Below are 18643 nucleotides of genomic sequence, written 5' to 3' on the forward strand. Positions count from 1 at the left end.
TATGTTTCAAGATGCTAATATGCAGGAATATGAAACAATAAGAGCTTATTTTCTAAAATATCATAAATTGTTTTTGGAATCAAAAGTTGTGGAGGTGATAAGATAGAAGATTAAATTGTTTGGAAAATCTTGAAGACCTTGACACCTGCTTTTCATCAGAGAGCACAAATGATTGAACAAGTTATTCCCTATACACCTAACTATACAAGAGAGACTCATCTTGTGAGGTTGCATACATCTGAATTATGGATGAAATAAAATGTAGAAATGCCTAGAGTGGAAATTGTTTTCAGCGTACAAAGAGATAGACCTATATTGAGAAGAAGTGCGGATACAAGTGGAGATTATGCTAGTAGTAGTTGAACAACAAAAGAAGAAGAATACAAGAGTATTGATGAAGGATTTGCCCTGCTTATGAAGAGAGAACCTAAAGGTAACAAAATTCTTATTTGTTGGACATGTAAAGAACTTGGTCATTATTCTTCTAAATGTCCTAAGAGAGTAAATAAGTTTCCGCCTAGAAAGCCTTACAAGTCAAGAATACCTAAGGATTGCTTATGAGGATGATGAACTTGATTTTGAGATGGTGAATTTCCTAGAGGATAGTGATGATGAGGATGATGAAAGAGGATTTGTTGCTATTAAAGAAGAAAGCTCTGAAAAAGAAATAAAAGAGGAAGTAAAAGAAGAAAAAAACATTAGTATCATAGATTGAGAAGAAAAAGTCTAATTGGATTATAGATAGTTCTTGTTCCATCATATGACTGGAGTATGAACAAATTATTTGAATTTAATAGTTATGATGGTGGAGTGGTTAGAGTTGGAAATAATGCAACATGTCACATGAAAGGGAAAGGATCTATTACTCTTGATGAAAAGACCAACATTGAGGATGTTTACTTTGTGGATGGTTTGAAACATAAGCTTTTGAGTGTTGGACAACTTGTTGACAAGAGATATCAATTGTAGTTTACAGAGAAGACCTGCATTATCAAGGATAAGAATGGTATATTGATTGGTACTTGTACAAGAACAAGAGGTGATGTATTTCAGTTGAATCCTCTACTAAAATGACATGTTTGGTTGCTAAAGTGGATGACAGTTATGGCATAAGAGATTTTGTCAGATCAATTTTGATAACATTGTGAAGGTCAGTACTACATTTGCAGTTAGAGATTTGCCTAAGATTGTGAAACCTACTAATATGATGTGCAAAGAATGTGTGTTGGCAAAACAGAAGAAAAGTTCATTTCCAAGTAAGATGTTTACTACTTCAGCGAAGTTGGAGTTTGTGCATACAAATTTGAGTGGTCCTACAATGTAATAACCTTGTTCGGTTATGCTTCTAGCAATACCATTTATTCAAACATTTGACTTTTCAACAAACACTTGGCAGACAACCCAATTATTACTGAATCTATGGTGTTAAAAATTTTAAAACACAGTATTGGAAAATGCAACAATTGTTCACAAATTCAATTAACCTTAGCCTTATACATTGCTCAAATAATATCAAGCACTAGTATATAAATCTGCCATGTGAATTTGCACATTTAAATCTGAAACAACAAATGGATCACAACAAATTCTGAATTTATTCATTAACTTACTATGCTTCAGACAATTCTCGCTTGCAATCACATAAAGATTTTATCACCAACAAAACCACAAACGTCCAGCCTTGAGAAATCCAAATAAGAAATTACTAGAAATTAGAGATATAAACTACCAAACTCTCCAAGATAGAATTGCCCTCTTAGCCACAGTCAATACAGTAAGAGAAGACACTGAATTATTCCAACCAACAATTGCTCCTCAACCTTAGGAAATATAGTACGAGAAGCCAGCATGAAAATCTCATAATTCACAAGAAACCAATCTCCACTATACTTCAGCAATGGAGCAAAAACCTCACATTAAACCCTTATACCTCAGTAAGGGATTTGGAAATCAGAACTTTAGAAAAAGCCACAAAGGCAACAAAAGAAAATAAATATTCAAGCATGCTATTCTCAACAAATGCTCTTGTATTTATAACCTCCACATTCCCTTTTGTTGCCAAAATGTAACTTCACTCAAAAAGCTTCACCACACAATATTAATTGGAATCTTCCATTAGATTCTTTCACTTGACTTGGCTTAATTAATTAATAAATGGCTCTTTCCAATGATCACTCAACTCTCAACTTAAGTGAAATTATAAAGTTAAATTATAACTTTATAACAAGCCATTTAATAAATTAATAATATTTGGCCACTAAAAATATAATAACTCTCAAAACACTCATCATTTAAATATGCCGTTTGAAATAGGAGTCATACCTATTATTTCTCCACTTTTCAAAAATAGAAAAGGTCCATCTCAATCAACATCCAACTTACCACAAATAGTAAGTACACAAAACTAAGCCCAAATGAAGTCTAATCTGAGCCAAACGAAGACCAACTTGTAGCTTACTAAATTGTGGAGAAGATAAGACCCTCCCAAGCCAAGCCACTGCCACATAAGACCCTCTATCCATAATAATTAGCCTACGAGGGTCACAATAATAGGCTAATCCCTGAAACTCCAATTCTGGGAAAAATGGGGACATTAAATACAATAACAAGAGTTTTTTTATGGTGAAAGGTATTTCATATTGATGATTTCACTAGAATGATGTGGGTTGCATTTCTTAGAGATAAATCTGAAGCTTTTGAGAAATTCAAGATATTTAAGAGTAGAGTTTAGAATGAATTTGATTTAATGATTAAGTGCTTGAGATCTAATAGAAGAGGATAATTTATTTCAAATGAATTTAACAACTTTTGTGAGAATAATGGTAAAGAGACAACTTTTAGCCCCTAAGACTCTACAGTAGAATGGGATAGCAGAAAGAAGGAACAAATTAGTGACAAAAGCAGCTAGAGCAATGATGTTTGAGAACAATGTAGCACATATATTTTGGAGAGAAGCAATGAACACAATAGTATACAGTATGAACAAAGTGCAGATTAGACAAGGTACTGGTAAGACACCTTATGAACTTGGGTTTGGACATACACCTACCATGAAATACTTTAGAATCTTTAGAAGCAAATGCTATATTAAGAGGGATGATGATATTGGAAAGTTTGATTCTAGAAGCGATGAAAGAATGTTTCTTGGTTTTTCACTGAAAAACAAAGCATATAGAGCTTTTAATTAGAGATTGATGACTATTTTTGAAAGTGCTAATGTGAGAGTTGATGAAAAGTTTCAAATTCAAGAAAGGATACGTTATTATAATTTTGATGAAGAGACTAATCAAAGGACTAAAAATTAGAATGTTCAGCAGGAATTGTTTTATGAAACTAACACTGATTTGCAAACTGAATTACAAGGAGAAGTACAGAGAGAAGAACCTAGAGTAGAAATCAGAGTTGAGCAAATAACACCTAATAGAAATGTTGCAAGAATCACCCTGTTGAATAGATCATTGGAAGTGTGAACAAAGGAGTTATGACAAGAAACAAGGCTAGTGAAGAATTGTGTTTGATTTCTCAAGTTGAGCCTAAGAATGCCAATAAAGCTTGTATAATGACTACTGGATAAAAGCTATGAAAGAGGAATTATAATAGATTGAAAAGAACAAACCTTGGGAATTGGTTCCTAGACTAATGTTATTGGAACTAAATGGGTATTTAGAAACAAGATGAATGAAGAAGGTGAAGTTGTGAGAAACAAAGCAAGACTAGTTGTAAAGGATATTCACAACAAGAAGGAATTGATTTTGAATAAATTTTTGCACCCGTTGCTAGATTAGAAGCAGTAAGAATGTTTTTGGCATATGCAACTAAGAACATCAAACTTTATCAAATGGATGTTAAATCAACTTTTCTGGATGGAGAACTTGAAGAAGAGGTATACATTGAACAACTTGAAGGTTTTCCTTTGACAAATGAAAAATATATGGTTTGATTGAGGAAGGCATTGTATGAACTAAAACAAGCACTTAGAGCCTGGTATGCAAGATTGGATAAACATTTGACAAATTTGGGATTTGTGAAAGGTAATGCTGATAGATATTTGTACTTGAGAAGGAATGAATATGGTTTATTGATTGTTCTAGTATTTGTGGATGGCATTATTTTTGGAGGTAATGATGAAGCTAGCAAGACATTATTAGAAGAAATGAAGAAAGAATTTGAGATGAGTATTATTGGAGAGATGAAATACTTTTAAGGACTACAGATTACACAGAACAAAGATGAAATTTTCATATCACAAGCTAAGTATCTTAGAGATTTGTTGAAGAGATTTGGATTGGAGAATTGTAAACTTGTTGGAACACTTATGGTAATTGGATGTAAGTTATCTAGCAAAGATGAATCCCCTAGTGCAAAACAAGCAAAGTACAAATCTATGATTGGTTGATTGTAGTATTTGACACATACAGACCTAATATTAGCTGATGTAGTTGGAATTGTGGCAAGATTTCAAGCAGATCCTAAAGAGACACAACTTGCAGTAGTAAAAATAATTTTCAGATATTTAAAAGCAACTCCTGATTAGGGTTTATGGCATGATAGATCACATGATTTCACATTGTGTGCATACACTGGTGCTGATTGAGGAAGAAGTGTAGATGATAGAAAGAGCACCAGCGGTGCAACATTCTTGGGAGGAAGATTGGCTTCTAGTCTAAGCAAGAAACATGATTGCATTTCACAGAGTAGAACAAAAGCAGAGTATGTAGCAGCAACAAATAATTGTAATCATATAATTTGGATGCAGCAGATGCTGAAAGACATTGTAATTAAGTTTATTGAGCCTATTATCATACATTGTGATAACACAAGTACAGTATGCCAAAGAATCCAACTTTACATTCAAAGACAAAGCACATATCTATTATCACTTTTTGAGAGAGAAGTTTGTAGAGAAAGAAATCGGATTGGAATATGTTAACACAAAGGAGCAGTTAGTAGACATATTTACAAAACCTTTGGCTAAAAACACGAGTATTTCAGAGATATGCTTGGGGTTATGTCCCAACCTACTTCAAAGTAGTTGATGCAAAGATTGCATCAATCCAATATGTAGTTGAGCACTATTTCTTTTACCTAGACTAGATGTTTGATGCTTCTCCTATGGGGGATTATCCATGTTTGAACTGAGTCATTGAGGACTCTTGGTACTAGTATTTAAATTGTGTCTTTGGACATTTGAGCTTGAACATATTGTTTTGGAAATGATTGTACTTAGAAAATTGACCTAATGATATCTTTTTCATTGATCTTAATAGTAGAGAGCAACACATGATAAGCATACATAATATCTTTTTGAGAGAATATTCCTTATGGGAGAGAGTAATGCATTGTTTGATAAAAATAGTTCATGTATGGGGGAGATTAACACCTTCCTTGTGTATATTGGTTATGTATGTATCTAGTATTGAGCTATACATTTACATTCATGGGTAGCATGAATGGAGGAGTAAAGACAGACGAGTAAAAATATATTTGGTATTCATGATACTTTGATGTTTTTCATATATTTTTCCATCAATGCCAAAGGGGGAGATTGTTAGCATGAATGCTGATGGTATTCCCATGGGGGAGTATGTTAGCATTGCTATAGAGATGATTTAATGCTTATGTGTTGCATTCATGGCAATGTTTGTCATTGATGTCAACATACACCTTATTCTGTGAAGATTTACAGAGTTGCAAAGGTAGATGCATTTGACGCGGTCAACGAGTTGGTTGTGTGCTCTTAGACATATATTCAGATGTGTACAGATGCTACAATTAATTGCCCAGAAAGAGATATGTAGTTATGACAGAGTTATGTGATGTTTTTTGGAGGTGGCTTTTAGAGAGATTTTTTGGAAAGCAAGTACTGGTAAATTGGCAATATCTTTTGATTGAGATGGAATTGTGTTCAACGTGTTTAGAGGATTGTCAAAGCCATATTCAAGATGCTATGTTCCAGATGGCGAAATCAGATTTGTAGTTCAAGCTGACTTATGAAGTCTATTCAGAGTGTTTGTTCTTGTGAGCTGATTATTGATAAAATCATTATGGAAAGAGTTTAATTGTAATGTAATATGTATTATAATATCTTAATGATGTCCTATATTATCATTTTAAATTGAGAAAGCCTCAAGGTCGACTCAATACTTGTTTTAGGACTCAGTATAAAGGAAAGATTGTTTCCTTGGTTGTAATCATCAATGAGATTATATGTGGTCATATGTACTGTGATGTTCTGGTTATTTGAACTTGGATGCGAATTTGTATTGATCAAATAGAGATTGATGTTGAGGATGTACTGTGAGCTTCAAAGGAACTGTATTGGCAAAGAAGTCGTTGTTTAGTCAATTCACAACTTGGATAGATTATCTTGAAGATTATTTGGAGAAGATAGTTTGAGGCTATTTGGACAGTGGGCTTAGTTGTCCTCCTTTCAACTCTTAACAGGGTTGACACTACTCTTAACAGAGGATTCAAAGTCTCCTACTAGGGACTCATATGTACAACATCATTCCCATTGGGGTTTTCCCTTTGATTAAGGGTTTCTCTAGTTAACATATCTGGTGTTATTATTCATGGTTATCTTTACACGGTTGTTGCATCTATTGTTTACATGTTTCAAAATTAATAAAGATATTGAGAGTTGTTTTATGACTTAAGTACATAACTAATTCACCCCGTTGCCCAGTTATCTTGGTGGACTTCACTTTCTAACATCCTCAACCTTCCTCTCAAATATATAATGTTTACAAAATTTAAGACCTTCCATCTAATAGTTTATACATGGATACTTAGTACCTTAGAAATAGAGGTAACATCTTCAATTAAGCATGCTTTACCTTATTGTGATATTGCTATCAAGATTCAGTTGTGTAGTTTTTCTAGTCAAACTCATTGACCCATGTTCCATGAGTTTGCGTTAACTTCCCTATCTCCTATTTGATATGGTACAAATTAGAGGGGCTGCTCGATACATGAGTTAACACCCCCGAGCAGAAATGGGTTTTTGGGTTGGATAAATGGTGGTTCCAAGCTTGCTGATCCGGTCTGCATGCAGAGAGCGGCTTAGTTGGCTGGTTCCACCCTCAACCATAGCGAAGATCAGTGGTGTAGGGGGAGAAGTGGCTCGAGTCAGCAGATGCTATAGACTTCTCCATCACTGACATGGATAAACAAAGAAGAATATTTGAACCTAGTGAAAAAAAAAAATGAGAATATGAAGTCACTAAAGGACCTTGAATAAATCCTTTCTACTTTGGATCATTAGGACTCCAGGATTGTATGTGTTCAATATAAGCTCAGTTAGATAGGACATTCTATCTTGTTGATATAGATAACACATTTAAATATTGATATCAAGGTTGTATGGGTATGTGTACCTAGACCCATGGTACACTTATTGGATACTGGTATGCGTATCCCATACCAAATACTTCCTTGGGTACGTACCCTGCTGGTGAAGACACCATGTCAGCTCCAAATTTCCCCCCTTGCGAAACGTTTAAAAACTGCCACATAGATTAAGATGTCAGATTTTTGTTTTAGTTTTTCATTTGTATATCAGCTTCTTGTTTATCAAGCTTAATTAATATGTAATAAGTTTGAAATTTTGATAAGGTATTGATTTTTTTTGATTGGTAACAATATTTGTATTTGTATTATATTAAAGAAAGAAATTACATCATGATAGTAGATAAACAATTGACAACCTTTATTTATTTACATAGCAATCCAACACTTATTAAACCATACTCCTATCTCTATCTCATCAACTACACCTATCTGCATACATCAACAGCCAATAGTTAGAAATTTAGATTTTAGAGTTTCCTAATATCTTCTGTGATGGCCTATATTGTTGTCGAAGCCCCTCATGAGGACACTTTGACAAAACAACATTCAATTTTGTTGTTATCTACCCACTCCAAGAAAGGCCTTTTCATGTCCAGTGTTCAACTCTCTCTACATTTATGCAGTTTCTCAGGACTGCCCTTTATCCCTTAAGGCCAAAAAACTCCATTCGAAACTTGACATCCAGTCTTATGATTTGCACTGTTCAAGTTAGAACTAGAAGTTTATCATTTGCAATATGTCGTTATATGTTTTATGATTTTATTGTTCATATTTAAAATTTGACTTCTTTGTTATCTATCTAAAGTTTACACATTCAGCATATATATTATGACTCATGACTCATAGTTTCAAATTTCTTATTTTGAAAGCTCAATGTCATGACTCATGACTCATTTCTTAAGGTTTTCTATAAAATATCAAAAAATATACTAAAAAAAATAATTAAGGCCCATGTCCACGTACCCAAGTACCCCCGTCCCCATGCAACTTTGGTTGATATAAATACCCAAATACGACTTTGGAAAGAAGTGAAAGGTGCAATTTGTTAAGTAAGAGTTGACTACCACTCAAGGTTGAATAAAGTTATAGAACATGGGGGTGCAAATAGCTATCTCAAAAACTTAGAGGGAGTTCAACCAATTTTGCTAAGGATTTGACTTGAAGAGTTGATAGAAAATGGAATAAGCCATATAATATTTTGGATTTTAACACAGTCAAGACTCCTAGAAGGTATTTTGCATGATATCTACATCTCCAACTTGTGGCCAAAATTTAAACAAAGGATGTTTAATAACATAACTCTTGAAGATGATATCGTTCCTACTAAGGTATTAAATATTAATGACTAAGCTATTAGATAGAAGATCTTAATTTTTGTGAAGAACATAAATACAATTAAGATGAAGGTTGATGGAAGAAACCTTTTGTTTTGATAAAAAACATAGCCCATCAATTGCATCTCCGATTTGTGGCCATAATTTAAACCAAGGTGAAACATGATAAGTAGGAGATATTTTCCACAACAAGTCAACTTATGATATTTCTATTAGGATTCAACTGTGTAGTTTTTTGAGTCAAACTCATTGAACCATATTTCATGAGTGGTGGTTCACAAGAACCCATCTCTCATGAGAATGAATGGAACACTTAACCCCATTGTGTCTAGGTGATGCTCATAGAGGTGAATTACTGAGACTTTTCGGGAGGTTACTCATCCCAGTACTACTCCAACTGCAGTGCGCTTAACCACAATGTTTCCTCCATGGTTAAACCCACTCTGCTTGCAACCCCATTTGCAAAACCTTCAACAAATGTTGTGCCTTATAAATTATTCATTAGAAAGCCCCTTAAGCTCATCAATGGATAAGTAGGAGATGTTGTCCACATCAAGTCAAATTGTGATAATTGCTATTAGGATTCAACTATGTAGTTTTTGATTCAAACTCATTGACCCATATGTCATGAGTAGTGGTTCACATGAACCCATTTCTCATGAGAATGAATGGAACAATTAACACTGCATCTCCCCATTCTAATGAAAGTGATCCATTGAAAAGTTGGTGAAAGATGAGTGTATTAGTGCCAGATATCTTACATCGATGTTTTTATATCTATCTATCTATCTATATCAACTTCTTTGACTTTTATTTGGCAAAATCATGGTTTCAAAGTTCTTTGCTGATTTTTAATCAACAAAAATCAAAGTTTTAAAGAAGTTTTAATCTTGTTTTTGGTGTTTATGGATACCAGGAGGAACGCTTGGTTACTCAACATCATGGCGGAAAGCAGTTAGCTTGTTCTTTTTCTTGGTCATATGAGGGAGTTCTATAGAAACTTGTTGGCTAATCAAAAGTCCAACCTAGGATTGTAATGCTCTCGTTTTAGGTCCTCTAGCAATGCAGTTGTTGCCGACATTTTGAGTTTAAATGACTAAATGACATTACTATCAGTCTTAAGTATTTGGTTTTCAAAGCACTATGCTATGATATTTCTTGGAAATTATTAAATTATATTATAAAAAATTGTCTGCAAGTACCCTTGCCTCCTATTTTTGAAAAATAGTTGTACCAATACTAGAGACCTCCAAGTCTCCCCATCTCTAGGTGACCTTGGAAATATCATTCCCAATAGTAAATCGGAGATCCACCTTAATTAGTATAAAATAACTTCATATTGACACCACCATTAGTAACCTTTACAAAATATATTTAGCCCACACAATAGTAATTTCAAATACTTCTAGAGGTAAAGCTTTACAAAATCACTTGAATACTTCTTATGCTTAATTAGCTAAGGATCCCCATTAAATATTATTAATCTTCATACTTCACACACACTCATCACAAACAAATATCTTGAGTCTTTTATTAATGAGATGAGCCCTTTAACCCAACAACGGTAACCTCAAGTCTAGAATTTCTTTTACATATAATTAGCTAACCATAGCCCATAGTAATTATATAATTTAGAAACAATAACCTTATTTTCTAAACAAGATATAATCATCAAATAACTTGGATTTGCCACTATCTTTTAGCACAAGTGTGAACTTTGTCGTGAATACACTTCGGGAAGAACCAGGTTTTTGTCCAACTCTTCTGAATTTTTTTTAAAGGTTTGCATCCTCTGATACTCAACTAATGCAAAGGCATCAAAGAGACTCATCAAATAACAATAACATCTGAACACAATGAATGCATTGTCAAACCCCTCCACTTGTAACAATTGGGAAAAGCTTCTAGATTTTCTTTGTGAAGTTGCTTCTTGAGCATATAACTTTATTTTCTTAAGTAACTTACTAATTAATCAATTAAAATGAACTCATTCATTTTAATATTTAATGTATTTGGATAATTTAAAAATAATTAATTAAATTAATTATTCTGCCAAAATTGGGGACATTAAAATTGTATCCTTTAAATTGACTTTTTCTAATTTCCAATTACTAGCTATAACTCAATTTTATTAAGTTTTTGTTTGATTGGAACTTCAAATTTGTTTCTATGAATTGACACCTTTAATTAGGGATTTGTACTTGACATACACAAAGAAAAACTGAATTTGAGTTTAGGCGAACAGTGTTGTTGGGAAAAATGATATAAAGAAATTGGAGAATATGAAGTCACTAAGGGCCCGTTTGGTTGCTGGCATAGGAATTGGAAATTAGAATTGAGAATAGGAATAGGAATGGGGATTGGGAATGGGTATTGAAAATTGTGATTCCAGACATGTTTGGTTCACTTGGAATTCAATTGGGAATATATTAATCCCATGTTTGGTTGTACAAAACTGCAAATCTAGAATATATTAAACCAGTGTTTTGGGCACTCGGCCACTTTGCTTCGTTTATCACTCACATAATGCTTCATTTTTCCTCCTACACTACAACACTTGTTATACACACAACTTCTCACATTTTACATTCCATTATGAACAAAACTGTGTGAAATCATCTTACATACTAAATCTATGGTCTTGTTGATATCGTAGATTTGGAGCCTTAATGTGGACTGAATTCACATGAAAAGTTTCAATAAATTTGAATTATATTCCCATGTTATAACTTGAAACTAAAATGTAAATTTGACATTTGAGTATTTTGCCTTGATTTTCTCCAACTCTTTTTGTTTCTTGCCTTGCTCCGCACTAGCCTCATTTGAAACAGGCGGTAGTATATATGACATCCCTCTGTCTTAAAGATTCTATCATAAGGATTCTGAAATAGAAATGCACTGCTTGTGGGGATGCCAGATTTTGTACTAGAAGACATGCTGCTATGTGAATTTATGTTGTCAAGAGTGGACAAATCAAGAGATCTCTAAAGACCTAAATGTCTGCCCTTGATTCCTTGTAGAATTTTACATGTTTCAGATCGATGTCTCCTTTTGGGGTTTTTACCTTGGCTACCCCTTGATCGTCTAGTTTGATCTCCGTCTTTCTGTCGAGCAATTTGAAGATGAAATAGATTGCTCTGCCCCCTTTGATGATGTTCGGATCGAGCGATGCCAATATGATTTATCCCATAATCTGCCAAACCATGGACCTAAAAAGATCATAAAATTTGGCAAAATGAGATTGGGAATAGGAATAGCTATTCCAATAACAGGTTTTTTTGGAATGGACATATGCTCATTTTGGGGCCAAAATGGGAATACACATTCCTATTCCCAATTCCAATCTGACGCACCAAATAGAGAATACAAAACAAATTCTAATTTTCCATTCCTATTCTGGTTGTATTCCAACAACCAAATGGGCCCTAAAGGACCTTCAATATGTCCTTTCTACTTTGGATCATTAGTACTCCTGGATTATACAAGCTCATATGTAATGATTGCTGTGAGAGCTTGTGATAGGGTTCAATGTTCAAACCATAGGAATTGTTCTCAAGGCAGATAATGTATGGTGGGCATATGAGTCAGAAGGAATCATCACTTAACATAAGTACATGGTTTGAATCTCATAGGAATCACACTTAGAGTTAACTAAAGTAAGAATGGAACAAGAGTCGAAAGGAGTCATTGTTCAACATAACAATTGCGGGATTTAGAAGGAATCGTTGACCAAGAAGTGCACTATGCCAAATAGTTGTCAATGGAGATGAGGATAATGATGTTCATGTAGATCCAATTGTAGGCCCTCATTGGGCTAGGAGTGTTGCGGACCTTGTGCCAGTCCCACATTGGGTGTGTATCTCTTGCACCCTCAAGGTTTGATGTCCTTGTTGGGCTTCCGTTTCAATGGGTCTGGGCTGTTGGTTTCAGGGGATGAGGTCCCTTGGATTTGTGACCTCACTGGTTCATAGCTCTAGTCAAAAGCAAATTGCTACTGGTCTAAAAATAAAACAGTGCACAACACACAATTGAAGGGGTGGGGGGAGGGCTGAATCAGTTGTGACCAATTTAAAACATCAAACCATCCATCACATATCGGATTTGAAAACTTAAATGCAATGCAAAGCAAATAACACCTTAACACATGACAGTGATTTTTTTTTTGTGTGGAAACCTGGTTAAAGGAAAAACTATGGTGGGGGATCTAACCCACTAGATGATGTACTAGCACATATAGACCCTGTTAAAGGTTGATGGGAATGCACATGCATTTAGGTGCTTGTGCAAAGCTTACTACACTATTACCACAAGGGCAACAACCTTGATTGGACAACCATGCAAATATGTAAATAGCAGTTCTTTGTGGACTACAACCCATTGAGATGAATTGACTGAAAGCATCAACTATGCCAATACAGTTCCTTTTGAAGTACAACATTAGAGTTTACTCATACCTGTTCTCAATCAAATCTGATCTCTGTCACTGATCCAATCTTCACATCATATCATTCTCTTTATCAACACACTCTCTCTCACACATCCACTCTAAAATTTACAAATGAATGCACTCTCTTATATAAGTCTCAAACACTAATTAAGCCATCTCAATATGAGACCTAATTACAAAATAAATCACATCAACCAATGTGATTCCATAAGTGTCGGCTAGAACACATAAAATACATTACAATATCAAATAACATGTTATCATCCAATAGTTAATCATTATAATCCAATCAACACGTTTCCTGACTGAATTGGTCAAGACCTTTCACTGTTCAACGAGCTAACTGACTTTTGAGTCAACAATCGTCAAGCAAATCCACAGGCAGACACAATTTTGCGTCTCAACGAAGTATCCCGAATTGCAGACTGAAATTCTGCTCCTTAAAGATCATAAAAAAGCATCAGACCAGTGTCTGAAATTGCTCTCAGTAAATACCGTCATTAATCGGTCTTTTGCAAATCTTTTGTATCTTTTTTGAATCAACTTAGAAACACATGCAATGAAAAACGTAACATGCAGACTCACAAAACATCATCCCATAAGATTTGCTATCTCAGGTTCAACAAATTGTATCATCACCAAAACTCTTTGTGCACTGTTCATCAAGAGGAACACTGTCTGATAGACATATCTGTTGACATCAATGCCAAAACATTAATGCCAAACATAACCAGCAACAATTCCTAATAGGAATCTCTAACATTCTCTCACCAAAAGTCAATATATGTAACATTTTTTTGGCAATTGAACCTGGGTCTTCACAACAAGAACCCAATAGTTTAACCAGATAGGTCAACCTTTTTGACAATGTGACGATATTTATTCATCCTTGGCTAGTTTAACAAAATGTTAGATACAATGGCAACAATTTTATGGGACGACTGAATAATAATTCGATACAGACTTTCTTGATCTTGCAGAAAATATTTGCCGAACCATAGGCTACCAGAAAATATTATAGCGACAACAGATGCTAGAGCTGCTTTGCAAGGGGCTGATTTCTGCATTCATGCTGTACCTGTACAGGTAAGCTTATTATGATTTCCTGCTGAATTCATTCTTTCTGTTCAACACATACGTCCTATATTATTTATATGATGTAAGCTTTGTTCATTTTGTTTGTAGTAAATTGTTGTTTCTTGCATTGTTCTATTTGTCTTGCAGTTCAGTGCAGCTGTTTTGAAAAACATTTCAGAGCATGTTTCTCCAAAATTACCTTTTTTATCTGTAAGCAAAGGTTTGGAACTTAATACGTTGCGGATGATGTCACAAATTATCCCACAGGCACTCGGAAATCCTTTCCAGCCAGTTGTTATATTATCAGGGCCATCCTTTGCTGTTGAGCTTATGGAGAAGTTGCCTACAGGTGTGAATGATGAAAGATGAAATTAGTTTAGCTACTTATTTAATAGGGCAGACAACCTATTTTTCTGAAATAAGTATTTTTGTTTTTACTATATACAGATCTATATTTTTTGTCAGATAAAAAACAGTGTTGGAGAGAAATTTAAATTGCTGATAAATAAATAAAAACTATGTTATGCAGGCTTTATCAAGGATTTCTGACTTGTTGATGCCTGAATCCAAAGAGCATAAGTAAAAGTTGTTGGAGCAACTCTGTAGAATTCAAATCTTATACTTTGCTTGCAATCATGCAGCAATGGTGGCGGCCTCAAAGGACAAGGACTTAACAATTGCTGCTCAGCAGCTTTTAGCTTCCCAGTATTTAAGAATCAGCACTTCCAGGTAAACATGACCAGTCTTTTCCCTCATATTACTAGAGTATATTGTTGATTCCGTTAATTAAACCAAAAAATAGATCTTGTTTTGCAAGACATCCAGTGGTTTGGATTGTGGAAAGGTTAATATTCTTCTTCCAGAAAATACAAATTTAGACTTTAATACTGGTCAAGTGTTGATTGCATGATCTTACACAGTGATGTTACAGGAGTAGAAATTGCTGGTGCACTCAAGAATGTACTTGCCATAGCAGCAGGGATTGTAGAGGGTATGAATCTCGGGAACAATTGCATGGCAGCCCTAGTTGCACAAGGTTGCTCAGAAATACGATGGCTAGCAACAAAGGTGCATGGATTTCAAGATAGTATTTTTTTTCAATTACATATAATTGAAAATCATGCGTCTAATAGTTCCCCCCATAAGATCAGTACTTTGTTAATCTTAATTCAAGTGTTTATTTGGAAATTCTGGTTAATTGATTAAATAACCAGTTTCTTCCCTTACGATGAGGTGGCCTATAGTCTTAATAAAGCCACTTAAACAGAAGCACTTGATGAACTATATCATCCCCTTTCTTGCACAATACACTCCCCTAGCTCTTGCTTCCGCCCTCCCCCCATTTGGTCTATCAAAATGTATTGAAATGGAATGTCAAAAGGATACCTAGGGCCGGCTGATGAGATGGAACATTTGGAGATGAATGGTTAAAGACACTAGTGTAGAAATGACTGTGCTGAAAGGTATTCAGATTCTAAACTCTGGAGGACAAGGAATCCGATGGTGGAAGGTGGTTATCAGATTTTAATGAATGCCATGAAGAATAGAAAACTGTCTTCATGGTGATTGGATGAAAGTGTGAATGTAGTATCATGCCTCTCTGACAAGATGGGTTAGATACCTTTATGACATAATAAGCAAGAAGGGAATAAAGTGACTGATAGGGCTTTCCAATCTTGGTGACTCTCTTCAAGAGAAATGGATCCTTGATTCTAATTTGGGAAGGTGAGTACGAGATGAACTGTTATGTTGGTGACACAAGTGCTAAGTTGACAGTGTTTTGATGATAGGCGGTTCTGCACAACAGATATGTAACAAGGGAACAACCTGTAGAGAAGGTAATAGGGTTGCACTGGTGTCCCAACAGCAAAATCTGACTCAGATCTATTCATCAAGTACAAGTATGCTGCCCAAAAATGACAAGACATTGCTTTTAGCCTTAGTGCTGGGAGAATCCAAGCCAACAATTCACTCCAATTATTTTTTGAATGGATAAAATCTGATGCAATTATGCAATATTTCAAAACCATCCATCAGATTACTCTTGGTTTCATAATTTGCCATCTAGAAATGAATAAAATAACACTCTTTAAAAACACGAAGAGAGTTTCCAAAGAGTTGATTAGGATAACATAATAAATCAGAAGCACTAGGGTCATCTAAACCAAAACCATCTGACTGATTTTTTGCCTCCCCATTGGATGATCCAGGTGGATCTAGAAGACCTCAAAATTTCAGTCTCAGAAATCATCCAAATCAGCATCATTGGAAAGAGGTCACTGACACAATCTAGATGCATCATTAACGGGCTTAAAAGGAACTTGTTTGCAGAAGTTATCTCCAGTAAAAGGTTTGGTCAAATAGGCGGATCAGGCATTCAAAAGGTGAATATTTATTGTGTCAAATCCAAACAAATACAACGCAAGTCGTAGTGCTTGTCGCGTTGATCCTGGAACTATATTTGATTTAGAAAATGGACTCCATATGTGGAAGTTATCACAGGTCAAAGTTGCCAGAAAGGATGGTTGACCAGATGACATCAGCATGCTGATGTGGCATCCGTGCATAGGACATGCCAGCATTGTGGCTGGGTGACATGGCAAGGTAGAGTGACATGGAAAAGTTAGGTGGCATGGCAACATACAATGCTCCAATCTGGACATGACACGTGTCCCCCATGGTCTAACAACTTGATGCCATTTGGCACTATGTGGCAGTTTTATCCAAGATCAGTTTGATGCAAAAACTGGTTAGAGGGGTTTCAGACATTGAACCACCCCTTTGCTACTTTTCCTCTCTATCACTAGTCCATGTGAGATTATTGGCATTGATATCAGCAGTCCTTAATTGTTAATGCTTTAAAACTAATGGAGGGTCCTTAGGAAGTGGGTTGGGTGGTTTGAATCCGCAACCTCCCATACTCCCTTAAGCACTCTCAACTACTGCACCACGCTACATTTTTGGGATAAGATTTCACAGATTGTTTTTAAATCCTTATTAAACCAAACTCAAACAAATTAAATTCCAAAATTGAAAATCCCAAAATTGGCTTGGGGTTTGAGGAAAAATAGCGTGGGTAAGGGATGACTTGATCCCTTACCAGGGGGTAAGGGCAACTTGGGGCCTTACTTGAGGGTTTCGTAGCATTGGGATGACAACCGAGATCTTAGGGACAAAAAAAAAAGAGCTGAAAATTGGCAGAAACTCAAGGAAAGGCTTTAGTTCGAGCATAAATGCATTCATGGACCTAGGAGATCGCTAAAAGGAGGGCTACAAGGTCTTAAAATGCAAGTGTACACTTTTTAATACAATACATCTTCAAACATTAAAATGATATAAAAAATGATCTTAGAATCCCACATGTAATAGCTTATCGGAAAGAGCTTGACGAAATGCATCACATCCCATTGCTGAAATGATGAAGGCACTACGTATCTATTGATTTGTTAAAAATATTAAGACTCCTTAAAAAACATTAGATGATTTCTATTTGGCCTAGAGCTGAATTCAACTAGGCCAAGTAACCTTGGGATCCCTCTGATGTCCTAGTTAGTTGTCAGGGCCATGATAAAATGGGCTAATGACAAGTCATATCATGACTGGCTCAAGAAGGGGGTATTATTGTCTGTCCCTCTTGAAATTGTGTGTCCCCAAGAATTCTCAACTCTGGACGTTGCAAGATGTCCTCACTCTCCTATGTGGTGTCCTCACTCGGTAGATTCTTCCATTGCACTAGGTACTCTATGATAGTCCTTCGAAATGTATGTTCCCTAGTGTTTAAGATAGCCCTCAAAACCAACACTGACTTCCCCTCATCATTGAGAGGAGGCAACTTTGTGAAGGCACCACATTGTGTCCAATGCCTTTTTGAGGTGTGACACATGAAGTACATTGTGTATCTTGCTGTCTGTTGGCAACTCTAACTCATAGGCCACCTCACCAACTTTCCTAATCACTCTAAGAGGCCCATAATGTTGTGGCTTTAGCTTTTTTGCACCACTTTTAAGAGAGGACTGCCTGTAGGGCTACAACAGGTAAACTGTATCTCACCTCAAATAATCACTCTACTCTATGCTCATCTGCATATTGTTTCTGTTGGTTTTGTGTCTTTAGCATATTTTCCCTCAAAGATCTCCTAATGCCTTGATTCTCTTGCAATAGATCTCTAACCTTAGGCACCCTACCATCATTGAACAATAAATTTAGGAAACTTGGAGCATCATATTTGTGGAGAGCCATAAATGGTGTCATTTGAATAGATATGTGCTATGTAGTGTTGTAGCAGTACTCACCTAGATGCAACCATTTCACCCATGCCTTTTGTTGCCCTACTATGTAATTACAAAAGTATCCCTCAACCCATGAATTAACTATTTTAGTTTGACCATCGATTTCAAGGAGGTAGATAGTGCTTAGGGTAAGGTCTATCCCAGAA

At 35.4% G+C, this 18643-nt stretch overlaps 1 protein-coding gene across 2 annotated transcripts in view; it reads left to right on the forward strand.

Moving 5' to 3' along the window:
* The window catches only part of GLY1 (NAD-dependent glycerol-3-phosphate dehydrogenase family protein), a 118058-nt gene that overhangs the window by 31432 nt on the left and 67983 nt on the right, over window positions 1-18643 (forward strand). Inside the window, exons 3-6 of one of the 2 annotated variants that reach the window (XR_016357231.1) lie at window positions 14112-14217; window positions 14356-14557; window positions 14850-14937; window positions 15140-15276. Coding sequence is in view for 1 of the 2 variants with exons in the window: in XM_089805293.1 (XP_089661419.1) it covers window positions 14112-14217; window positions 14356-14557; window positions 14850-14937; window positions 15129-15276 (544 nt within the window). In the remaining variant the exon portion in view is untranslated. Of the gene's footprint in view, window positions 1-14111; window positions 14218-14355; window positions 14558-14849; window positions 14938-15128; window positions 15277-18643 lie in introns of both variants that reach the window. The other variant, XM_089805293.1, reaches the window with a different exon arrangement.

This window comes from Cupressus sempervirens, chromosome 10 (genome assembly GCF_028749045.1).
Source record: "Cupressus sempervirens isolate cs-2001-9-10 chromosome 10, ASM2874904v1, whole genome shotgun sequence".
In the NCBI taxonomy this organism is placed as follows: domain Eukaryota; kingdom Viridiplantae; phylum Streptophyta; class Pinopsida; order Cupressales; family Cupressaceae; genus Cupressus; species Cupressus sempervirens.